We start from the raw sequence: 25,853 nt of genomic DNA on the forward strand, positions 1-25,853 counted from the left end.
GCAGAGCTAAGCAGAGAGACCGAGATTGACGCAGAGACGGAGAAAGACACAAGAGGCGCGGAGACGCCGCGGTTAGAGACCTGGCGTCCCCGAGGGAGGCGACCAGGTACGCGGACTGGGCTGGGCGGGAGGGGAGCCGGGGAGGGGGAGGAGGGAGGAGGAGGGCCGGGGAGCGTGGAGAGCGGCGGGAAAACGGGCGGGAGCCGGCGCGGCGCCGGAGCGCGGGGCGGGGGGCGGCCGGCGGAACCGGGAGGAGGGAGCCGAGGAGCAGCCGGGCGCGCGTCTTGGCCCCGGCCCTCCGCCCGCCCCACTGCGTTACCCGTTTGTGCACGAGGGCGCTGGGTGCTCAGAGAGACAGCCCAGGTCCAGGATGGCAGAGCGGGAATTAAAGCCACCACTTTGGATTCCACACTTGCGTTGAGCCCCAGCCGTGGTGCTAGGCGCTGTGAGGACGCCGGGAACCTCAGGGCAGTTCCGGCTAGTGCGGGACACTGATGAGGGACCTGCCATTGAGCACGCAGTAGGGTCGCTACGGGGATGATTCATACACGCCCTCACTTAACCTTCACAGCAACGCAGGACCATCTTAACTCATTTTATAGATGAGAGCTAAGGGTCAGATGAAAGTCATTTTCCTGGGCTCTTAGCGCATGGGATTTTAACCTAGCTGGGTCTGTTTTGTTCCCAAGCCCTTGCTCCCACATGGCCTCTTTTCCAGTGACTTAAGTGTTCTCATCTGCTGGCTTCCTTGCCGGCCACTTCCTTTCCTGAGCAGCTAGCTCATGCACTCACACTCCCGACCACACACTCCTTTCTTCACACTCCCTGCAGCAATGGCCTAGGACTCAGGGGCCACTGGGATGTCCAGATGGTAATTCCACCCACCGGGAAGCCAACCCAGCATACCTCTGTATTCCCAGACATCACTTCCAGATCTCAAGGTCAGTGTTCTCACTAGGATCAGAGGACCACAGTCTGAAGGAGCTGAATGAAGCCCGTCTCTGTTTTCAGGGTATGCTGGGAAAACCCAGGCTCTGAGAGGTGCGCAGTTTGGCCCAATTACACTGATTGAGTTAGGACCAGGGACTACTGTCCTTCCCTGGTCAGTGATTCCCATTTGGCCAATCATAGGGTGCTGGGGCTGAAAGGGAACTGTGGGTCATGTAATGAGTTACTGAGTTACAGCTAGTATTTAATAATAATAATAATAATAATAATAATAATAAAATGGAATAGAAAAAGTGCACTGCAAATACTAAAGCCAAGTATTCGTTCATAAAATATTTGTTTCAGTTATGTACGTATGTATTATGTGGACCAGAGCACAATGTGAAATGCATTTCTTCCTTTGAGTCAGGTCAGATAGGTTTGAAAGCCACTGCATCTAACACCTCCCATTGTACAGATGGGCAGGGACTAGCTCAAGATTACAAAATCTTTAGCTCTCCTCATTTCTCACAGCAGTGGGTAGAATGGGAAATAGTTAATGGGATGCCCTGGGACTCCCTATTCCTCCATCCCTTGCTTTCAGTGTGTATGGGATAAATCATGGGCATCAGGGGATCTGGACTGAAGCCCTATGAGCCTTACCCTTTCTCTGCTTTTTCTCTCTGTGCTTCAAGCTCCTTTTCTTTATCCAGGCTAGCTTCTCAGATCCTAGTAGGTACCGTACCCTTGACCAGAGCACCAGGCTCCCTGACAGAGGTCAGATCTGGGTCTGCCTTTGAGAAACACAGTATGATGGGGGAGTTAGACAGACTAGGGCAGTGAAGGGGGAAAAAGCGTCATCATGGCCAGAGAGGGATCACCACGAAGGAGCAGGAAAGAGTTTTAAGGGGTAGTCTCTTCAAGGGTCACTGTAAGGTCCAATATGAAACCTGGGAGGAACCACTATTATCCTCCAGAAAATCTCTCCCCTGAGCTGTGGTCTCTGCAAACTGGGAACTGGATGACATACTCTAATGGAGGTGCAGTTTGGTCTCTTGAATTATCAGATGAAGAGTAAAGAAGAAGGTGGAATCCTGTGGAAAGGAGAGAGGTGTTTTGGAGACATGGGGTTTAGTTGTGAGGACAAAGCACTCTGCTCTGGCTTCTGGCAAAACGGGGAACCTGCCAACAGTTTCCAAGCCAAGAATTAATTTGTTCCTTTCAGCAACACTGTGGGGTGAACAAGCAGAGATGACTGTGCCCCTGAGAAATAACAAGCCCAATGTCACAAAGCAGCCAATGGCCCAGGACAGGACTGGTACCCAGGTGTGTCTAGCCAAGGGTCCCCCTTGGCAGTCTGATAAAGATTATTGACCCCTATTCAGAAGATTTTGGGTTTTTTTTGGTCTTTTTGTCTTTTAAGACTGCACCTGCTGGCATATGGAGGTTCCCAGGCTAGGGGTCCAATAGAAACTGTAGCCGCTGGCCTACACCACAGCCACAGCCACAGCAACGCGGGATCTGCGACCCACACCATAGCTCATGGCAACACGGGATCCCCAACCCACTGAGCGAGGCCATGGAGCAAACCCACATCCTCATGAATGCTAGTCAGGTTCGCTAATCGCTGAGCCACGAACAGGAACTCCCAGAAGAATATTTTTAACTACAAAAAGTAAATTGCTGAGGATTATGAAAGATACCAGTTATGTAGAATCATTATAAAAATATTTTATGAATTAGTCCTTTTAAAACATTAAATAACGAGCTTTAGAGATTCGTCTATTAACTATGGTAATTTTGAGGTGGTGAATGAGTGTAAACAGTGTTTCAGGATATTGCTACTGTAAAGCAATAAAAAATAACTGGTTTCTATTGGGGACTGTCACAGGTTCTGCTAACACTACTGTGACTTGTTGCTTACCTGCATGAGAGAGGAAGTGCTCCATTTGAGTTAGTGGTTGGTGAAAACAAGGATGTCAGTTTTTTCAATCCAAATACATGGACCTCCTCCAGATTGTACTCTATCGGTGGACCCCTGAGGCTCTATGGAATCTATGTGAAAACCTTCTACCACTTCTGCTCTAGCATCTACTGTAATGTTTGTTCCTTCATCATGTGCACCACGTTTCTTCCTACAGACGCTGCAGACCTATTATGTGCCAGGCAGTTTCCCATTTTGTACGTCATATAGTCCTTGAAAACTTCCTTTGAGGTAGGGATTTTTCTTCCCATTTTGAAGACAGGGTAACTGAGATTCAGAGAGGTTAAGTGATTTACCCAAAGCCACACAGCCAGTAAGTGGTCAGAGTCCTGTACCACCAATTACTTCCTCCTTACCCGAGGTCTGAGGACTAGAGTCTCCAACACCAGAAGGGAAGGAACATATAGGAGGGAAGAGTAGGGCGGGAGGACTTACGTTTATGGAGAACACACCGTGAAATAGAAATTGTGCTCTGTGCTTTCCATTATCTCCTTCATTCCTCACAACTCTGCGCAGTGTTACTCTCTTCAAGAAATTAACTAGGGCATTCCGGTCGTGGCTCAGCAGAAACAAATCTGACTAGCATCCATGAGGACGCAGGTTCCATCCTTGGCCTCGTCCAGGTGGCTAAGGATCCAGTATTGCTGTGAGCTGTGGTGTAGGTCGCAGAATCGGCTCAGATCCTGCGTTGCTGTGGCTGTGGTGTAGGCCAGTGGCTACGGCTCCGATTTGACCCTTAGCCTGGAACCCCTATATGCCGAAGGTGCGGCCCTAAAAAGGCAAAAAAAAATTTAACTAAATATGTGCATGTTCATTATAAAACAACAAACTAGAAAACCCAGATAAACCAAAAGAAAAAATAATAATCACCCATAACCTCACCACACAGAAATGTCTATTAATACTTCAGCGTGGCATCTTCCAGATACGCACACACACACACAATTTTGCACCCCTTCTGCCCACAGGAAAACTGGACAGAGATTAGGTAACTTGCCCAAGGATATACAAGTAGTTAAGCTCCAGTCACCTGCGGTGTGGCCTCAGGCTGTCACTTTCCCTCTCTGCGTTAGGACAGTAGTTAAGATGGAAGAGCAGGAAGCCTGGCACCTGTGAGCCACTGGAAGATGCTTCTGCCCTCAAAGACCTGAGTGACTGGAAGACGCTTCTGCCCTCAAAACCATGCTCTGGACCTCGGCAGACTTGCTCTGGGAGGGAGCGGGGGCCTCAGGGTGTAGAAAGAAACGCTGCAGCCCAGGGGTGCTGAACATCTGCGGTGAAGGCTCCATTCTGCTTACTGGGTGGTCCGCCCCCGAGGCCCTGGACTCTGAACACAGTCCCCTGGCCCACGACCTTACTGTCGCCAGCTGTGCCCCCCTGACTCCCCTCCCCCAGGCCCCCCGCCGTGGCTGGAGAAGCAAGAAAATTATACCGACCACGTGCATGAAGTTGCTCTAAGTGCCGGTTCCTTGCACGGTCGGTCGACAGGTCGGTCGGTCTCTCTCCTGATGCCCAAGATGGATTCTTTCCCTTCTTTTCCAGGATGATGCCCTTGCGTCTCATCCTGCAAGAAGTGCCTTTGCCATGTTGGAACATGGAATCCAGGGACAAATCGGACTGAGGCTCAGATCCCTTGATACCAGTCAGATTTTCCTCCAACTCTAGGTGATCACCCTTTTGGTTTAAATGTTTCGTTAGTTTGTTGTTTGTTTTCCAATGAAATCTTTAAAACACACAAATGACATAAAGGATTATACAGGAACCAGCTATGTACTCTCTACTCAAATTTAAGAAATAAAAAAATTTGATCAATCTGTGCTTGGTATTCCTTTCAGCTCACCTCCCCGCACAACCATTCTTCTGAATTTGGTGTTTATCATTCCCATACTCTTATTTGTGCTTTTGTCACATATGTATGGATCTTTGAACAATGTGTGGAATTGCTTTATATGTGATTACATCTTAAATAAATAGCATCATACTACCTGTATTCTTCTGGAGCCTGCATTTTTGTTTGTTTTTGTTTTTCACTCAGGCTTATGTTTTTGAGCTTTGTCTATACTGATGTGTATGCTCAGTCTGGTTCATTCATTTTTACTGCTACATAGTTTCCCACCTAGTGAATTTATGATGATTTTTAAAAAATGTTTATCAAACAATGGTTGATTTATAGTGTTGATCCAATTTCTGCTGTATAGCAAAGTGACCAAAGAATGTGTGCGTGTGTATATACACATCATGGTCTATTCCAAGAGACTCGGTATATTTCCCTGTGCTACACAGTAGGTATGTGATGATTTTTTATCCATTTTCTTTGATGTTTAGATGCTTTCCAATTTCTTTTATTGCTATACAGTGTTGTTTCTCAAGTTTTTTTTCTTTTAAAATCGAGTAAGTGTACAGCTTGGTGAATTTATACTTATATAACCACCACAACCGTCAAGATGTCACACATTTCTATGACCTATCACCATTCTTTGTGTGCCTTTATAATCAGCTCTCCTCTCCACCCCTAATTTTGCCTTAGGCGGGTCTTGCCTAGTCTTGCTTCTGTTCTCCCTCCTTATAGATTAGTTCTGCCTGTTCTTGAATTTTTGTCTTAATGGAATCAGATAATATGTCCTCTTTTGTGCCTGACTTCTTTGGCTCACAATGCCTTTGAGATACACAGAAGTTGTTGTGTGTACAAGCAGTTCCTTCCTTTCTATTGCTGAGTACGTGGAAATATACTCATTTTATGAAATACTACAATTTTGTACATTTAGCTGTTAATAGGAATTTGGGTTGCTTCCAGTTGGGGACTGTCAGGAATGAAGTTGCTCTAAAGATTTTTGCATATATGCTTTTTTCATGACTAGGTTCTCATTTTCCTTGGGTGAATCCTAGGAGTAGAATTTTTGGGTAATAGGGTAGATGTGTGTTTAACTTTATAAGTTGCCAAACTGTTTTCCAGAGTGTCTGTACCATTTTGCACCCCCACCAGCACTTGGTATTGCCAGTATTTTTTATTTTGGTTGTTCTTATAGGTGTGAAGTAGTATCTCATTGTGGCTTTAATATTGTTTTTTTTCCTAATGACTAATGATGAATATCTTTTCATGTGCTCATTAACCATTCATAGTATCTTCGGCAAAATGTCTGTTTTGCCTTTTTTTTTTGTCTTTTTTCTTTTTAGGGCAGCTCCCACAACATATGGAGGTTTCCAGGCTAGGGGTTGAATCAAAGCGCTTGCTGCCAGCCTACACCGCAGCCACAGCAACAGCAGATCCGAGCTGCGTCTGCGACCTACACCACAGCTCATGGCAACCCTGGATCCTTAACCCACTGAGCAAGGCCAGGGATTGAACCTGCAACCTCAGGGATTCCTAGTTGGATTCATTAACCACTGTGCCACGATGGGAACTCCCTAAAGATGTTTTTTGAAAAGCAGAAATTTAAAAATTTGATAGTTCAGGGAGTTCCTGTCGTGGCTCAGCAGAAACTAATCTGACTAGCATCCATGAGGACACAGGTTCAATCCCTGGCCTTGCTCAGTGGGTTAAGAATCCAGCATTGCCGCGAGCTGTGGCGTAGGTCGCAGACGCAGCTCAGATCTGGCATTGCTGTGGCTGTGGCGTAGGTCAGCGGCTACAGCTTGGATTCGACCCCTAGCCTGGGAACCTCCATATGCTGAAGGTGTGGCCCTAAAAGAAACCCAAAAAACAAAAAACTGCATATTCCGTGATCACAAAGATTTTCACACTTGTTCTTCCAAAAGTTTTATAGCTTTAGCTTTAACATTTATGCCTCTGATCCATTTTCAGTTAATTTGTGTCAAGTGTGAAGCAGAAGTTGTTTCAAAACTATCCTTTGAAAGGACTATCCTTTCTCAATCCAATTAACTTGACACCTTTGGCAAAACTTAATTAACCATGTGTGTGTGGATTTATTTCTGGATTCTCTGTTCTGTTTCATTGACCTGATCTGCATCCTTACACTAGTTCCACTCTGTCTTAATTACTGTGGCTTCAGAAGTAAGTCTTGAAATCAGGTAGTATAAGTCCTCTAACTTTGTTCTTATTTTTCAAAATTGTTTTAGTGGTTCTAGGTCCTTTACATTTCCATATACATTTTAGAATCTGCTTGTCAATTTCTGCCTCCCAAAATCTTGCTTGGATTTTGCTTAGGATTGCATTGAATCAATAGGTTAATTTGGAGAAACTTAACATCTTAATATTAAGTTTCCCAATCCATGAATATATTATATCTCATCATTTGTTTAGTTGTTAATTTCTCTCAGCAATGTTTTATACTACTCTGTGTGCAGGTCTTATACACATTTTATAAAATTTATCTGTTTTTTCTTAGTTTTTGCTATTATAATGAAATTCTTTTTATTTTTCTTTTTGGGGCTGCACCTGTGGCGTATGGAAGTTCCCAGTCTAGGGGTTAAATTGGAGCTGCAGCCACCTGCCTAAACCACAGCCACAGCAACACCAGATCTGAGCTGCATCTGTGACCTACACTGCAGCTCACAGCTTGTGGCAATGCCAGATCCTTAACCCACTGAGTGAGGCTGGGGATCAAACCCACATCCGTTTCTTAACCTGCTGAACCAGAACAGGAACTCTAAATGAAATTTTTAATATATATATTTTTTGTCTTTTTGTCTTTTCTAGGGCCACATCTGAGGCATATAGAGGTTCCCAGGCTAGGGGTCTAATCGGAGCTATAGCTGCTAGCCTATGTCAGAGCCACAGCAACGTGGGATCTGAGCTGTGTCTGCAACCTACACCACATCTGAGTCCTTAACTCACTGAGCAAGACCAAGGACTGAACCCGAAACCTCGTGGTTCCTAGTCATATTCGTTAACCACTGTGCCACGACGGAAGCTCTTAATTTTCCAATTTTTGTTGCCAATATATAGAAATACAACTTATTTTTTTGTGTATTGTCCTTCTTTTCTGAGATCTTGTTAAATTCTTTTTTTTTTTTTGGTCTTTTTGCCATTTCTTGGGCCGCTCTCACAGCATATGGAGATTCCCAGGCTAGGGGTTGAATCGGAGCTGTAGCCACCGGCCTACGCCAGAGCCACAGCAACGCGGGATCCAAGCCGGATCCTTAATCCACTAAGCAAGGCCAGGGATCGAACCCGCAACCTCATGGTTCTTAGTCAGATTCGTCTGTGCCACGATGGGAACTCCTGAGATCTTGTTAAATTCTAGTAGCTTTTTTAATAGATTACTTAGGAATTTTTTTTGTCTTCTGTCTTTTGTCTTTTTAGGACCTTACCCCATGCTTGTGGAGATTCCCGGGCTAGGGGTTGAGAATCAGAGCTATAGTCGCAGGCCTACACCACAGCCACAGCAACGCCAGATCTGAGCTGCGTCCGCTCATGGCAATGCCAGATCCTTAACCCACTGAGGGAGGCCAGGGATCGACCTGTGTCCTCATGGATTCTGGTCAGATTTGTTTCCACTGAGCCATGACAGGAACTCTGATTTTTTTATATTAACATAAAAAACAAATTTCCTGAATAAAGGTGGCTTTACTTTTCCTTTCCAGTTAATGCCTTTTTTTTTTCTTGCTTTGTTACATTGTCTAGGATTTCCAGTATAATGTTGAAGAGAATTCTGACTTTTGAAGCAGAGTCAGCTTCTTTTTTCTCTGCACCTGATTCTTTTCCATCAGGCGCTTATCAACAGAGAGATCCTCTGAAGGCTTGACCTGAGCTGTTGAAGTAGCCCTCGTGGTTACAGGCTGCCTTCTAAAATCTGAACTCTCTATACCTCTCCAACTATATCTGCTGCTTCTTTCCTGAAGGAAGCCTCTGATTCAGCCAATCTGACCTGGGAATGGAGCCTCCTCTCCTAAGTTTCTGCCCATGCAGTTCCCTCATTCTGCTTATCTAAATCCTCTGTACTCTTCAAGCTCCATCTTGAAGAAACCCCTCCTGCAGGAAGCCATTCTCTGACCAACACTCAGGGCATCATTCTTTCTTGTAGCACCTGCTGTTCTGTGTACATGTACCATTCATTGACCATTTCCAGCTGCCATCGTCTCACTTAAGAATCACAGCTTCAGACTATGGGCTCCTCTAGGACAGAAGTTGTACCTGCTTTGGTGCTGGTTTTACCACATACTCAGCCTAGTGCCTGGTTCTCCAAGGCAAGGCTGCTGCTTTGTGTCACCTTTTTTCCTTTGTATGCTTTTGTGCAAATCAGAAAAAAAATGCCCCTTGCTCTGGCCAGAGGTAGCTCTTTGCCAAAGGCAAGGCTGGGTAAGTAGAGTTCAGGCTAGATTTCAATTCCTCATTGTCCCTTCTGTTGGACACCTTCAAAATCTGCATAGCCATATGGGTCAAAGGAGGAGAAAGAATTAAGAATTGAGCAAATTATTCTGAAATATAGATATTTTATATAAAGGTATTGAGGCTCAGGTTAAGTTTTTCACTCAAGGACCCAGCCAGAAATAGCAAAGACTGGAATTTGTGCTGAGTCTGCCAGTACCTTATGTTCAAGGAAACACTGCCTTTTCCTACCTCCTTCTCTGGTCTCAACATGAGTCCAGCACTTTATTGGTCATTAAGCATTTTTCATACTCACCGTTCTTTTTCAGCCTCACATCAGCCCCTTCTGGAATTTGCTCCAAGACTTCTGCACCCTGGAGTGAATGGCTTTCTCTCAGGATCAGTGTCTCCAACCCTAAACCCTCTCTGTCCCTGCTGGAGTGTTACTAGCGTCCAGGAAGCAGAGAATAGAGGGAGGGGCGAGGACTTTGGTACCAGATCAGCCTGGATGTCAGTCGCTACTTGACAGTTGACTTGTTGGGAGACTTTGAACTTCTCACTTAGTCTCATCTGTAAAATGGAAGTCATAATACTGACCTGGTAGGGATGAGATACAGTTATGTGAGCAGTCAGTAGAATTAGTTCCCCTTTTCCTTCCACTTTGCTAAGAGCAAGGATGGTGTCTCCTGTTAGGTCCACACACAAGAAAACTGCAGCCTTTGCTACAGAAGATTCTGGGTGAAGTATGTCAAGCCCATGACTAGAACTACTTTTTCTCTTGACCTTGGGCACGTCTGTCCCCCTCTCTGAGCATCAGTTTCCTACTTTTTTAAGTGAGAACAGTAATACTTAAATAACTACAAAAAGAGCCATCATTTACTGAATGCTTCCTATGTATCAGGTATCCCAGTACTTCATGGGTGTATTTTTATTTAATCTTCATAATAGGCCTATATGAGGTAAGTTAACATCTCTGATGTCCCAGAAGAAGACAGCAAGGCCCAAAGAGGTAAAGTCCATGAGTCTGTGATTTAAATTAAAAACTTATAGGAGTTCCCGTCGTGGCGCAGTGGTTAACGAATCCGACTAGGAACCATGAGGTGGCGGGTTAGATCCCTGGCCTTGCTCAGTGGGTTAAGGATCCGGCGTTGCCGTGAGCTGTGGTGTAGGTTGCAGACGCGGCTCGGATCCCACGTTGCTGTGGCTCTGGCGTAGGCCGGTGGCTACAGCTCCGATTCAACCCCTAGCCTGGGAACCTCCATATGCCGTGGATGCGGCCCAAGAAATAGCAACAACAACAACAACAAGACAAAAGACAAAAAAAAAAAAAACCAAAAAAACTTATAGAGGAGTTCCCGTTGTGGATGCAGCGGAAACGAATCCAGCTACTATCCATGAGGACCTGGGTTTGATCCCTTGCCTCAGTGGGTCAGGGATCCAGTGTAGCCGTGAGCTGTGGTGTAGGTTGCAGACACGGCTGGATCCCAAGTTGCAGTGGCTGTAGTGTAGGCTGGCAGTTGTAGCTCTGATTCAACCCCCAGCCTGGAAAACTCCATATACCATGGGTACAGCCCTAAAAAAGCAAACAAAAACAACAAACCCACTTATAGAAAAAAATTAGAAACAACAAATGAATAAAAGCCATGAGCCAACCAGCTGCTAAGTGGCAGAGCTGGGATATAAATCCTGCTTTGCTACACTCTAGACCATCTAGATGCACTAGATTTACTGGAGGTAGATTTACTAGACATAAATCTAGATGGCAGATTTCTTAATCTACTGACTTTTTTTTTTTTTTTTTCCCCAGGCCAGGGGTCCAGTTGGAGCTATAGCTGCCAGCCTGCACCACAGCCACAGAACAACAGAACTGAGCCGCCTCTGCAACCTATACCACAGCCCACAGCAACGTCAGATCCTTAACCCACTGAGTGAGGCCAGGGATCGAACACGCAACCTCATGGTTCCTAGTCGGATTTGTTTCTGCTGCGCCACGACAGGAACTCTTCAACCTGCTGACATTTTAAGCCAGGTAATTCTTTGTTGGAGGGGACAGTGCTGTGGACTGTAGGGTGTTTAGCAGCATCCCTGGCTTCTATCAACTAGATGCCAGTAGTACCCATTACCCAGTTCTGACAACCAAAAATGTCCCCAGACATTGCCAAATGTCCCCTGGTGAGCAAAATCATCCTGAATTAAGACTTGCTGCTCTAAGAGTTCCCGTCATGGCTCAGTGGAAACGAATCTGACTCGTATCCATGAGGATGAAGTTTCAATCCCTGGCCTTGCCATGAGCTGTGGTGTAGTTCGCAGAAGCAGCTCAGATCTGACATTGCGTGGCTGTGGTGTAGACCGGCAGCTGCAGCTCTGATTTGACCCTAGTCTAGGAACGTCCATATGCTGTGGATGTGGCCCTAAAAAGACCCCCCCCCAAAAAAAATTGTTGCTCTGGACACAAGAGTCCTAGGCAATTTTTCCTCTACCATGTGGCCAAGCTAGGAAGCCGTTCTCCTCAAGGTTTCAGTAAAGGAAATCAACTGCAGAGAGGTACTGATGCTAACACTGTTTCGTATGTGTTTTAGCCCACTTCCACTTTCAAAGTGCCTTTGCACACATGAGCTTGTCTGAACACTCCAGGGGAGATAGCACATACACAGAAGTATCCAGCATAGCGCCTGACACCTATTGGGTGAAATCTTGGCTTCCTTTTATTGGCTAGGTGAAGTGATGGAGGTTCAGGAAGATTAAGTGACTGTCCCAAAGTTACACAGCTAGTACAGGGATTTTGTCAACTGTCATGTTGATTAGCCTGATAATTATTGTTCTCAGCTCTTCTGCTTTAATCCTGGGTCTCTGCTTTCACTGGGAGTTGCAGGGTGAATCAGAAGAGTTAGAATCTTTGTTTCCTAGAGTTGAAAGAATCCTAGAGGCCATCTAGTTCAACTCCCTACTGCATGGCATTCAATCCCCAGTTTAGAGTTGCCAGATAAAATGCAGGATGGCTATTTAAATTTGAATGACAGATAAACAAGGAGTAATTTTTAAAATATAAGTATATCCCATCCAGTTGTCCCAAATGCCAGGGATGACAGTGGCCCTGGGACTCCCTCTGGAGAATGAGCAGCAGGGCTCAGTTGGCCATGTGATCAGAGGGGAGCACTTATATTCCAGGGGGTTAGAGGAAGGGCCTTCTGACTCTGCTCTCCCACTCACAGAGACTGGTCACCCCTTCCATGGGAGGATTTGAGCCTTTCAGGGGAAAACTAGCTGATAGCAGGGGCTGAGATAGTCTCTAGGACATTCAGAAACAGACACAGATGATGACATCGAGGTCAGTCAGTCAATATGTGCCTTCTGCACACCTACTATGGGCCAGGCACTTCTTGTGCTCAAAGATTACAGCAGAGGGAAGGTACCCAGCACTATCAGGGAAAGGAAGAAACTGGACAAGTGGGAGGAAGGAGTGAAAGAGAATACAGCAACACCAAAGGTTAGAGATGGAGGAGGATGAGGCACAGGATTCTGAATGGCAGGTTAAGGAGCCGGGCCTTTATTCTGAGGATAAGGGTTCGGGGCGCCCTGAAGCAGAAGGTGATATGCTCAGGTCTGCTTTTTGGAATATCATTCAGCTTGTGACATGAAGGAGGGTTAAAGGGGGATTGGGGCCAAGTATATGAGCCAGAAAGATGATAAATCCTGAGTTAGCATAGTCACAGCAGAAAGAAGGAGCGGATAGAGATTTGAAAAATATGAGGAGTTCCCGCCGTGGCGCAGTGGTTAACGAATCCGACTAGGAACCATGAGGTTGCAGGTTCAATCCCTGGCCTTGCTCAGTGGGTTAAGGATCCACTGTTGCCGTGAGCTGTGGTGTAGGTCGCAGATGCGGCTCAGATCCCGCATTGCTGTGGCTCTGGTGTAGGCCGGTGGCTACGGCTCCGATTTGACCCCTAGCCTGGGAATCTCCATATGCCGCGGAAGAGGCCCTAGAAAAGGCAAAAAGACCAAAAAAAAAAAAAGAAAGAAAGAAAAATATGAAGATGTGGAACAGAGATGGCTCTTTGTCTCTGCCCCTCCAACATCTCTTCTTTCCTTTTAGGCTAATAGAACTCCTAATTTTCATATAGGCCCATGGCCATACAGAATAAAAACTTGATTTCCTTATGGAAATAACTTGGGTGTGGCTATAAGATCAAGTTCTTCTGACTTATAGAATATGATATATTGCCCTTAAAGGAATAGAGTTGAGGCGATGAGCTATCTTGGGTCATGCAGATGGTGATAACACCTTAGGGATGGCAGAGCCGTAAGAGTGGCCCCTGACTCACTCGTGGAGCACAGTAAAGGTCCAGCTTTTACGTGGGAGAGTAAAAACTTTTTTTGAGGCCATGTTTACTTTGGGTTCCTCTTCTAGCTGTCAGATCTCTATCCTGACACAAAAGTGGTAAAAATCACAGGTGAGAGCTAAGGTGTAGGGACTGAAGGAGACGTGGGAAGGTGAGGAAGCTGCAGAGTTTTTTGTGATACTCAAGGCAGTGTTTGTTTCGTGAAATGTGGCCTATGGATTCCCTGCAATGTAATCTCTCTGGGACCCAGGAATCTGGGCAGGCAGCTTGGGGATGTGTAGCAATCCAGTCCTCAGCAGTTCCCTCCAGCAACCCCAGGCTGGCCCTGCTGGAGCTGCTTGCATTCTACAGGTGTCTCCATGTGACTGGAGCTCCAGGTAGCCCCAGAGCCATCTACTTCTCCAATTAGTTCAGTGTCTACCTCTGCCCCAGGGTTTACTTCTGGCCTTCATATTTAGGACTGAAAACAAACTCTCATGCTAGGTCAGGTCTCTATCATTCCTTACCTGGACCTCACAAGACCCTGAAGGATCTGGCCCCTGCCTACCTCTTGGGCCCTTCTCCTAAATACTTTGCTCCATACTGGCTCCATCCTTTTGAGCATCTTCTCTTGTTAGGGCCTTTGTTCAAACCACTGCTTCTGTTTAGGAACCATTCCCCACCCACAACATCTTTCCCCTAACTCTTGTTAAAATTTGAGCTCTCAGCTTGAATGTCCTTTCTCAGGGACGCCTCCTCTGAACTCCAGAATATGTCCAATGCCACTTTTAAACATGCACCTGGGGAGTTCCCGTCGTGGCGCAGTGGTTAACGAATCCGACTAGGAACCATGAGGTGGCGGGTTCAGTCCCTGGCCTTGCTCAGTGGGTTAAGGATCCGGCGTTGCCATGAGCTGTGGTGTAGGTTGCAGACTCGGCTCGGATCCCGCGTTGCTGTGGTTCTGGCGTAGGCCTGTGGCCACAGCTCCGATTAGACCCCTAGCCTGGAAACTTCCATATGCCACGGGAGCGGCCCAAGAAATAGCAAAAAGACAGAAAAAATAAAAATAAACATGCACCTGGAGTTCCCATCATGGTGCAGTGGTTAACGAATCTGACTAGGAACCATGAGGTTTCGGGTTCGGTCCCTGGCCTTGCTCAGTGGGTTAAGGATCCAGCGTTGCCATGAGCTGTGGTGTAGGTTGCAGATGCGGCTCGGATCCCGCGTTGCTGTGGCTCTGGTGTAGGCTGGCAGCTACAGCTCCTATTAGACCCCTAGCCTGGGAACCTCCATATGCTGCAGGAGCGGCCCTAGAAAAGGCAAAAAGACAATAACAAAACAAAAAAACCAAAAACATGCTCCTGGTTCCTCACACTTCTTGCTGGTGCTTATCATAATTGTAATCATATAATAATTGGTGTAATTATTTCTTTATTATTTGGCTTTCTCAGTCTCTGTGGGCACCATGACATCTTGGAACGTGTGTTTTGTTCACTGATGTATCCCTAGAACCTAATGGAGAACCTGACACATTGGCAATGCTCCAGAAATATTTGTTGATGAATGAATGTCTCTTCCAACCATAATTTCCCAGAAAGTCCCCCATAGTCATGTTCTCCTCCCTCCACACTCCAGCTCAGCTCAGAGACGTGAATAAGCAGTTAGGATGGGCTCGCCCTTTCTCTGAGGACCTGGGATCAGTTGATAGTGAATGAGAATCATCTAAGGGTAAAAAGAGAGCTCAGCAAAAGACAAAGGGCTTTATCATATCTGCAGTGAGAGATGAGCCCTTCCCCAAACTCCTGACTGGTGGTCCCTGGCTTGCTAATCAACTCTAATAGCAAAGAGCTAGGGGATCAGTGATATGATTTAAGCAGACAACTAAAATATTGATTAATAATTAAGGGTTGGCAAATAGCTAAACTACTAAGATATAACCTAATAAATAAAGTAGCTGGCCTATAAGTAAATTGTTAAAAGCTAATTAAGACATTAGTAGACTATTCAAGTGTTAGCTGATAACCAAGAGATTAATTTAAAACTAAGTTGTTGGCAGATACTTCTTAACCAATGACTGGGATAAGAGTTGATAACAGTTTAAGGTGAGATTTCTCCTAGTGGGACTCTTGTACCTTAGAGGGGATTGGGAACAGCAGACAGCTCGCAAAGCCTAGGAATGCAGATCTCGTTGGGAGCGCAAACTCCTCAGCTGGACTCTGCACTTCTGGGGGGAACCGTTTGCTTGTCTTTGGCTTTCCAGGTCGGGTCCAGGCAGGGACGGCATGGAGCCAGTGCCCAGTTCCCATATAATTAAGTTTAATCTGCTCCCGGCCAGGCCCTGTGCTGACCGCAGAGAGGGGAAAGCAGTTGCTTCAACAGTGAGAATGGCGTCATGAGTGAGTGAGAGGCGTGTGAAAGGAGAGGCTTGGGGGTTTGCGAAGGCTGGGTAGAAGTGTGTGTGCAGGTGTGTCAGGGAGAGGGGATGAGTTCGTTCTGGGGACCCTGAATTGAGGTGTCTCTAGTCCTGCCCAACAGGCAGGTGGATGTGGGTCTGGCATAGATACAAGGTAGAGATTTGGGTGTCATCAGGGTGCAGGTGGTGGTCAGAGCCATGAAAAAGAACGAGATGGTTGCAGCAGGGTATATGGAGTGAGAAAACGGACCAGCCTAGAAGCCCAAGAAGCCCAACAGGGAAGGAGTGGGAAGAGGAGGAAGAGACATCGAGAGACACTGAGGAGGAAGGAGCACTCAGAGAGATGGGGGGAACCCAGGAAGACAGGGGCGTGAAAGCTAAGGGAAGAGACTGTGCCAGGGAGAAGAGCATGGTCAGCAAGGGCAGATGTGGCCGACAGGTCAAGCAGGATGAGGCGGGAGAGCTGGCCATTGAGAATGTGGTTCCCAGATGTCTATCACAATAATGTCTGCGATAGCTGCGTTTCATTGTGTGTGTGTGTGGGGGACACGCATGTGTGCACATGTGCAAATGAACATGTGCAGAACTAGAGCTGGGAGCAGGGCGTGCACAGACAGGCTGGAGGCCACTGTGGTTTGTGGTCACCTTGCAAAGAGCCTCCATTTACTCTGGCAGCTTTTAGGAGAGACCATTAAGGGCGGCTTTGAGAATCGTGAGCACATTTCAACCCTTTCACTGTCCAGTGGGAAAGCAGTAGACAGCAGAGAGGGAACAATTTGCAAAGTCCGAGTCAAGGGCATAGTCAGGACTTGAATCTGAATCTCCTTCTTCTAGAGAGTGACCCTGAGAAAAGCAGACATGAAATTCTCATTGGCAAATGAATTATCAGTGACTTTGCTTATCACCTCAGTTTTTAGCTGCCTCTCTTTATATTTATATAAAAGTGAAATACATATTTTACATATAAAATTCAAACATTACAGAAATAACAAAGTGAATAACCCTGTTATCCTACCCCATTCACCCCATAGACAACCACCATTAAATTTCATCTCTCTCTCTCCCTTTCTCTCTCCTTCTAACATTGTAAATTCTTTTTTTTTTTTTTTTTTTTGCTTTTTAGGGCCTACACCCATGGCATATGGAAGTTCTCAGGCTAAGGGTCTGATTGGAGCTGCAGCTGCCAGCCTACACCAGAGCCACAGCCACACTGTGGGATCTGAGCCACGTCTGTAACCTACACCACAGCTCACAGCAATGCTGGATCCTTAAGCCACTAAGCAAGGCCAGGGATGGAACCTGCATCCTCATGGATACTAGCCGGGTTCATTACCGCTGGGCCATGATGGGAACTCCTGTTCTTGTTAAAACTGGATGCTTTTGTGTGTGTGCAGGTGTCCATTACAACTTGCCCTTTTTTCACTTTTGGACAACTTTCTATGGTAATACAGAAGTTAATTAATTCATTGAAAATAACTGTATTAGTGTATCACTGGGATTTGTACCATAATTTATTAACCAAACCATAATGATCAACGTGGACACAAAGGTTGTTTTGAATTTTCACTATTATGAACAATGTACATACATATTATTATACCCACATATTTGCACAGTTTGGGAGTCTTTTAAAGGAGGAATGATGGATCAAAGAATATAAATATTTTGTTTTAAAAGATAGTGACAAATCATCCTCTAAAAACTTGTGCCAGTTTACTGTCCTGACAACAGTCGAAGTGAATACCCATTTCCCTACAACCCTTACCAACAATAGGTATTATCATTTTAAAACAATCTTCCCAACTGAATGAGGCTGGACATCTTTTCATATTCTTATTATCCATCTATATTCTTCTGCTTGTTTGTAACTGTAGTGTACTTTCGGTCATTGAATTCTTAGTGGGCAATAATGACTGGCTTGATGAAAAAAAAGTCTGGGAAGATTTCGTACGAAATTTCTAACAGTGTTTACCTTCAGGGAGTGAGAGTATAGACAATGAGGGGGGATTCTTTCATTTTTATTTTGTAGCATCTTTTATAATGACATTGTATGACTTCTGTAATTTTAAAAAAATACACAGGAACATACTAACAACAAATAAATGGTTGGCCCGGATCATTATGGCTAGAAATTCATGTTGGGTGCAAGGTTTTTTTGATCACAAGTTATTTTTTGGTTCATATGCAGAACATTTATTGAATTCCTTCTAGTTAGCTGGCCCTGCCCCTGGCACTTTCACAGGTCTTTCAACCTCATCCTCACAACAGCCCTGTGAGGTAGGAGTCGGCTTCATTTTGCAGAGTTCTTAACAGGTAGGAGATGATTGCTTGAAAGACTTGTTAGGCACATGTGTTCATGCGCTAGAGGTTCTTATTGGCTGGTGAATCACTGGTCAAGAGCTCTCACTGGTCAGGAGTTCCGAGACGGTGCTCCAAGATGCAAGCAATCCAACTGCTAGACTTTTCCGCCCACGGGAGTGATGGGGTGGGGGGATAAGAGAGGAGAAAGGAGAGTCAGTAGTCTCTCCCTTTGTAGCACCATTTGCGTTTGCTTTGGTCACTTGTGCATGGGGTAGGGGGCAGTGGGAGAGGAAGGGAAAGTGGTTACAAGTCTTCTCGCTTCTTCAGGATGAGCTTCCTCACGAGCGCCGTAATCTGAGGCCTGATCTCCTCCACCGACACGGTTGGGTCCCAAGCCCCTACTACCTTTCCATCTGGGGCCACGAGGTACTTCCAGAAGTTCCAGGTGGGCTCCTTCCCGGAAGTCTCTAGAGAAAAGGAAGAAGGAGAGCAAAGTGTGCTTCTCTGTGTCCCCTCTCCTGGAATCCCACCATTGGTGTCCATCCCTCCCTTGAAGTAGTAGTTCTATTAGTTAGAATGAACTGGAGAACTTTTTAAAATCCCAATGCCCAGTCCATACCCCTAGACCACTTATGTAAGCATCTCTGGGGTAAGACTCAGGTATCAGTATTTTTCAAAAGCTTCCTGGAGATTCCAATCTGTTGCCAACGCTGAGAACTACTTTTTTAGGATTCTGTGAAGTGCTTGATAAGGCAATATCAGATTTCCTTTATTAATGACCTCAAATTACTGAACAGTCTGTGCCCTATTCTTTGCTAATGGTTTCCAGACGTTAGTTCATGAACTAATTGCATCTGAATTGTGCTGGTGGTGGTGGTGCTGGTGCTGGTGGAGGGTGTGCCTAAAATAGATTCTCGGGCTCTGCTTCAGTAGGTCTCAGGCTAATGCATTTTAAAGAGCTCCCCAGGTGCTTCTGAAGCACGGCCAGGTTTGATCTATAACTGGGAAGGAACTAATAAAAACACACAGAGAAAAAAAAGCAAATATTAGGGTTGACCCACAGAGCAAAATTCAAATTGCCTCAGTAAGGGACCTTTTGTTTGCTACACTGCCGTCGTTTACTCTCCCAGGTGAATGGGCTGGTGATAGGGGTGAGGGGTATGACAGCAACCAGAAGCACGGAGTGGGAGGTGAGAGAGGGCAAAAATGGACCCCGAAAGGAAGGGAAAGGCTTGAGAAGGGAAATAGGACTTAATGATAAGCTTGGCCAGTGACCCCATTTCGTGGTTTTGAGGCTTCTGGAGAAGGGATCTATTTCTTAAATATTAAGCCCTGGTCAGGAGTTCCCATCATGGCTCAGTGGTAACGAACCCAAATAATATCCCTGAGGACACAGATTTGATCCCTGGCCTCGCTCAGGGGATTAAGGATCTGGTGTTGCCATGAGCTGTGGTGTACAATGCAGATGCTGCTTGGATCCCACGTTGCTGTGGCTATGGCGTAGGCCGGCAGCTATAGCTCCGATTCGGCCCCAAGCCTGGGAACTTCTATATGCCATGGGTGGGACCCTAAAAAGAAAAAAAGATCTGGTGGAGTTCCTGTTTTGGCTCAGTGGGTTAAGAACCCAACCAGTATCCATGAGGACGCAGATTCAATCCATAGGGCTTGCTCAGTGGGTTAAGCATCTGGGTGTTGCCGTGAGCTGCAGGCATAGGTCACAGATGAGGCTCGGATCGGGCATTGCTTGTGGCTGTGGGTAGGCTGGCAGATGCAGCTCCAATTCGCCCCCTAGACGGAGAGCTTCATATGCTGCAGGTGTGGCCCTAAAAAGAAAAAAGAAAAGATCTGGTATCCTGGCTCAGAAGGTTTACCTCCTGTGGCCTGTAGATGTTGCCTCTGACTCAGGACAGGTGATACCTGCCAGTCTTCTCCAGGCATGTGGTGTCCCCTGTCTGCAGCTAAGTCCACAAACTCAACCCCTCCATTTTGCCTAAAATCTGAGGGCCCAGTCTCCTTCTAGGAGCTCCCCCAGAGGGAAAGGAGAGCCCAGAGAAGTCTACTAGAGTGACTCTGAGGGAGAACCGCGAGGCAGCAGGGGTGGCGATGTTCTTAGGCGGCCCATCCTCGAAGATGAGCGCGAGAACAGACCATCGACCCACGTGCGGGGTCTGGACGGGGCCCCAGGTCACCCAGCCAGCCAGAAGCTTCCACCGCCCAGGGAGCCCAGGCCTCAGCCAGCAGAGGGGAGGGGAGGGAAGGCTCGGGACTCACGGGTCAGGTACTTGAAGGCAGGGTGGGCCCCTGTGCCTGTGACTGCGATCTTGCTGAACATGGGGAAAGAGACACTGTAGGTGCGACGGGCGAAGCTCTCGATCTCCTTGTTGCTGTCCGGCTCCTGCTGACCAAACTGGTTGCAGGGGAAGGCGAGCACGTTGAAGTGGTGGGGCCCCAGGTCCCGCTGCAGCTGCTGCAGGGCGCGGTAGTGCTGGTCTGTGAAGCCACACTCGCTAGCCACATTCACCACAAGGGACACCTGGGTGACAGAAGCAAAACCCAGACACATACACAACCCCGGGAAGAGGCACGCCCTTGTACGTGTCCTGACAAGCCCACATGTGTGACTCCCCACAACAGTTAAGAACGCAATGGACACACATGCAAACGTGTGTACAATGCTCTCACATCCACACGAACACATGCACACAGGCACAAATGAAGTCAGGTGTGCAGGGGCTTATGAGACTCATGAGAATAAGCATATGATACACATCAGGGGTTATGCCTCTGCCCCATGATTCAGAGACACATTAGCACACATCACACATGCCCACAAACACAGAACACAAGGCACAGAGAGAGGCACACATACTGATGCGCTCACATCAGGAGGTGACACAGGAGAGGGAAACGGCAGGCCTGGGTTCAATTGCTGGCTCAGTCAACTAGCACTCGTCATTCGACACCCAAGTTGCCTATATGCGTGTGGCTCTCCCTTCTGGGATGAGCGCGGGAGCTGTGTCCACTTCACTGCTAGGTCTGACGTATGGAAAAGTCTTAGACAGTCATGTGCTGAATGAGTGAGGGAGTGTCCACGTGTATGTGATCACCTGACTGGGTACACAGACAGACATGGGGTTTTGTTGTTGTTGTTTGTCTTTTTAGGGCCGCACCCGGGGCACATGGAAGTTCCCGGGCGAGGGATTAAATGGGAACTGGCCTACACCACAGCCACAGCCACACCAGACCTGAGCCGAGTCTGCAACCTACACCACAACTCAGAGCAACGCTGGATCCTTCGCCCACTGAGCAAGGCCAGGGATCGAACCTGCGTCCTCATGGATACCAGTCGGGTTCATTACTGCTGGGCCATGACGGGAGCTCCTGTTCTTGTTAATACTGGATGTTTTTGTGTGTGTGCATGTGTTCATTACAACTTCCTCAGGATACTAGCTGGGTTCGTTACTGCTGAGCCACAGCAGGAACTCCCTGACATGGTTTTCTTTTCTTGTTTTTGGGGGGTTTTTCTTTTTTGGCTATGCCCGCAGCAATGGGAAGCTCCTGAACCCAAGCCACAGAGGTGACCCAAACCACAGCAGTGACAACACCGAGTCCTTAAGCACTAGGCCACCAGGGAACTCCCAGAAATGGTTTTCTTGATAAAGGGATCCCAAGAACCTCAGGGCAATCCCTTTTTGCCCTTCACTCTCCAGGAAATACCATTCTCTTCTACCACTAGACTCACTCAAATTATTATTGCTTTATAATGAATGTATTTATTGCCTTTAGGTGATAAATATAAAGCTGGCTGATGGAACTCTATTATATTACTGCAATTACAATTTTGGCACCAATGCTATGATTTTAGCTTCTAGTTACATATTATTAAAGGATTTAAAATCTTACCTGTGTCTGGGCAGCCCAGCCGTATCTCGCTGGCCACTTTTTTAGAAGAGGCGGGATTATACCGGCTGGCTCCATAAAGAGGGCCACCTCCAAGGGGCAGCCTGGGGCACTGGACATGCACAGCCACCAACTTCTCAACCTCAGCGCTATTGACATTTGGGGCTGAGCAATTCTTTGTTGTGAGGTGGCTATCCCGTTCATTGTAGAATATTCAGCAGCATCCCTGGCCTCTACCCACTAGATGCCTAGTCTTAACAATCAAAAATGTCTCAGGGGATATTTTGTCAGGTGGCCCCTGGGGAGAAAGATCACAGCTAGCTGGGAACCACTGGGCTAGATAATGAGAATCACTGAGCTGTAACTCCTTCACCCATTCCTTGGGGCCACAGGCTGTTAGAACAACCTCCCCCATTTCGTCAGCATATGCCCACTGTGCCTGTGGCAGTGAGAAACTGGGACCCTTAACTCCCTTTATAGGTAGGGGTCTTCCTTTTCTCTGCTGGATCCCTGGGCATTGAGAACACTAAAGGTTGTTTATTTTTAAGCCTACATCTTGAGTGTCTGCCCATACTTTTGGAAGGAGGGAAATCCTCCTAGTTTCATGCTTGAATCCAAAAAGCTTATCGTTAAAGTGACTAAAATGCAGAACATACAGTTAACTTCCATATGCACATATATCAGCAGAGAGGCAGACTCAGATGTGTACACAGAAGCCGACAAACCACTCACACACACACTACACTCAGGCCTACAAGTACAAGCAAGGACTTTCCCAAGGGTCACCCATGCCTCCACACTCAACACTGGTCTAAATGACTGTCTTCCCAGCTAGCCTGAGGGCACAAACCATGCAATTTTGTCATGGCTATGTCTCCAGGCCTAGACCCAGTGGCAGGCATGTGATGTCTGTGAAGTCAGTGCTTTTTTTCCCCCTCCAATTTGAAAAACACTTGTGGTAAACTGCACAGAATGAGCCAGCAACTATCTGCAGGTGAATGAATGGCCATACTGCCCAAGTGGCAGACCAAGGTGGGTTAACTCACAGTATCATTTACAGTTTCCCTGGAATGACTGTTCCTGGCTTCTCTCCAAAGCTGGAAATTAAGATGTGGGCTCTGGAGCTGGACTGCCTGGGTTCAACTGCTAACTCTTATCTCTTAGTAGCTGTGTGACTTTATTCCTTCTTTTTTTTTTAATTTCTTTCTTTTGGGGGCCCACACCTGCAGCATGTAGAAAGTCCCTGGCCAGGTTTCGAACCCCCGCCACAGCAGTGACCTGAGCTACAGTAGCGACAACACTGACTCGATCACTGCCAAGCCACCAGGGAGCTCCTCAGTTTCTTTCTGATTGATTTCCTGGCCTCTCACTGCAGTGCTTTTTAGGATTTACCAATGACCTAGAGCATGAAAACACTCAGAATTTTGGGATTACGTTCCAGGTAATTTTTCTTCAAGATTTCTGATCCTCACATCCTGGATGCCTTATTACTTCTAAAAACAAATAGCCTTTGTTTTCTTTTTGTCTTAGCACCTATTACTATTAGGAATTACCTTAATCGTTTCTCTGTTCCTTGTTTATTGTCTCTCTCCTCGCCATCTCATATAAGCTCTGTTACAGTGGAAACATCAGCTTTGAGCACAGTTGTATCCCCAAGGCTGGCATAGTACTTAGTATACAAGAGGTGCTCAATAATAATGAATTATTGAGTAGCAGAACTGGTCCAGTGCTACACCTGGGGCTCTCTGGTGAGCTGCCCTGGAGGAAAGCAAAGGCTGAGGGGAATGGGCCCTGCTCTTATTGGCTCTTTGCTTTGAGTCCTGGATGAGGCTCCTGCTGGAGTCCAACAAACAGAAGCTCAGAGCACTCTGCCTAGTGCCTCCACACTGTCATCTCTTTGAAACTCACAGTACCTTGGGGGACAATCAGGACATGAATTGCTGTCTCCCATACTCCCAGCATAGTTGAGAAGTTCAAGGCTTAGTACTTTCTTCACTAAAGATGGCCTCGCTCCTGGGGAAAGAACGCTAACAGTCATTTTTGTGTGTGGTCCATCCAAATCTGGATGCAGGGCTCCCTGTCCATTAGAGACTAACTCCTCACCCTTTCCAAACCACAGCCCCAGGTCCACCTTGCAAAGTGAACTTGGAGGGCTCTTCATCACACAGAGGGGGCCATCTAGGTCTGAGTGTAGTGTTCAGGGTCCCTCTCTACCCTCCTCAGCGTCACTTTCCACCACTCTCAGCCTCATGCTTATATTCCTCCAAGGGCAACTGCTCCAAGACCTCCCCTCCTCTCCCCACCCTTCTTGCTGTTGACTCCTGAGCCTTGGCAGTGACAGTTTTCTTTGCCTGGAACGCTCTGCTTGGTCTTGATAAAACTCAGGCTTGTTTCAAAGACTCCTCCAGGGACACTTCCTCTCTCAGGTCCTCTCTGAGCTGAGACTGCCTCTCGGTAAGGAGGTAGCAGTTAGGTGGATGGCTTTTCTATCTCAGCAAACTCTGCCACCTTGGGGGTTTGCCTAGAGTAGGCCAGAGGTGCAGGGGAGGTTCTCCTCCAGGCGCTGTGCTTTCTAGCGCTACTGACCTTCCCTCTCTGGGCCTTAGTGTAAGCTCTAAAGGATGATCTGCGTAAGATCCCCGTGCATCTGAAATGATAACTGTCTCTGCACCGAACATACATTCCCACAATGTTCTCACTGGACTTAATATCAGCAACTCCTCTGTTCCAGCCGTGGAAACTGGGGATGGGACAGGCAATGGCCTCAGGACGCTAGGGTTACTTTTTACACCGGAGCGTGAGCGGCTGGGCCTGGGCGTCCAGCCTCTGGGAAAGGTCCGGGCCTCAGTGCTCCAAATCGCTGGGCGGGAAATTAGCGGCAGCAGCGAGAGTTTCGGGTTTCACTGCGTGCCTGGCCGTGCCACGTAGTCGCGCGACAGACCCGGCTCAGGATCTGGGGGGCTAGGCGCCCGGGCGGATGCGGGGTGGGGATCGGGAGCCGGGACAGGGTGGCCGGGCGGCCCGAGACCCTCGGAGCCACACACGGCAGGGTGCTGGGCCGCCGGGCGCGCCCGTTAGGCCCTGGCCCGGCGGCGCCGAGGCCCCGCGGGCCGGCACTCACCGAGCCGCGGTACTTCTCCAGCGACACCAACTTGCCCCGGATGTTGACCGCCTTGAAGTCGTAGAAGTCCTGCTCCCGCTGCGCGCGGGCCGCCGCCGCCAGGAGCAGCCACGCCGCCACGAGTGCAGCCACCATGACTCGCCGGAGAGCGGACGGCGTGGCGACGGCGAAGACCAGGCGGGAGGCCCGCGCGCCGGGGGCGGGAGGGGGCGGCCCTGGCGCCGCGCAGCCCGCGGGGCCGGACGCGCCCCCTTCTTCTCTGCGGGCGGTGGAGCGCCGGCTGTGGACCTCAGTCTCCCCATCTGCAGTGCGGGCCTGTTGCACTCCGCGCCCCAGCCGTGGTTTCAGGATTCTGACCACTGAGAGCAGAACTCGTTTCAGTGAGACTCCCTCTTGTTCCAGGATGCAGCGACTGGGAAAAGAAAGGGAGGGGAAAACTGCATCTGAGAACTCAGCTTTCTAATGAGTGCAGTGCACTTAGCCTGGCCCGTCTCTCCGGGCCTCCCTTTCTCCATCTGGGCTTTTCCTGATGCGCCTAGACAGTATAGAATGGGAGTAATAGCAAATTGAAGGTGAAATGTGTGGTCAGCTGAATGGTGCCTGTGAACCTTAGGTGAATG

General features: G+C 47.5%; 1 protein-coding gene and 1 long non-coding RNA gene across 2 annotated transcripts; one reads left to right on the top strand and one right to left on the bottom strand.

Annotated features, from left to right (window-relative positions):
• Positions 1 to 19: 19 nt before the first annotated feature.
• Positions 20 to 4,725, top strand: LOC125132176 (uncharacterized). The gene is made up of 2 exons (XR_007136155.1): positions 20 to 106; positions 3,880 to 4,725. It is a non-coding gene; the product is annotated as an uncharacterized LOC125132176 (long non-coding RNA).
• Positions 4,726 to 17,409: 12,684 nt separating this feature from the next.
• GPX7 (glutathione peroxidase 7) lies at positions 17,410 to 25,438 on the bottom strand. The gene is made up of 3 exons (XM_047789096.1): positions 25,234 to 25,438; positions 20,484 to 20,745; positions 17,410 to 18,679 (listed from the first exon to the last, which is right to left on the bottom strand). The coding sequence occupies exons 1-3, from the start codon at positions 25,366 to 25,368 to the stop codon at positions 18,516 to 18,518; spliced, it is 561 nt and encodes a 186-aa protein (XP_047645052.1). The 5' UTR covers positions 25,369 to 25,438; the 3' UTR covers positions 17,410 to 18,515.
• Between the last annotated feature and the right edge of the window lie 415 nt (positions 25,439 to 25,853).

Source organism: Phacochoerus africanus, chromosome 8 (genome assembly GCF_016906955.1).
Source record: "Phacochoerus africanus isolate WHEZ1 chromosome 8, ROS_Pafr_v1, whole genome shotgun sequence".
Lineage (NCBI taxonomy): Eukaryota > Metazoa > Chordata > Mammalia > Artiodactyla > Suidae > Phacochoerus > Phacochoerus africanus.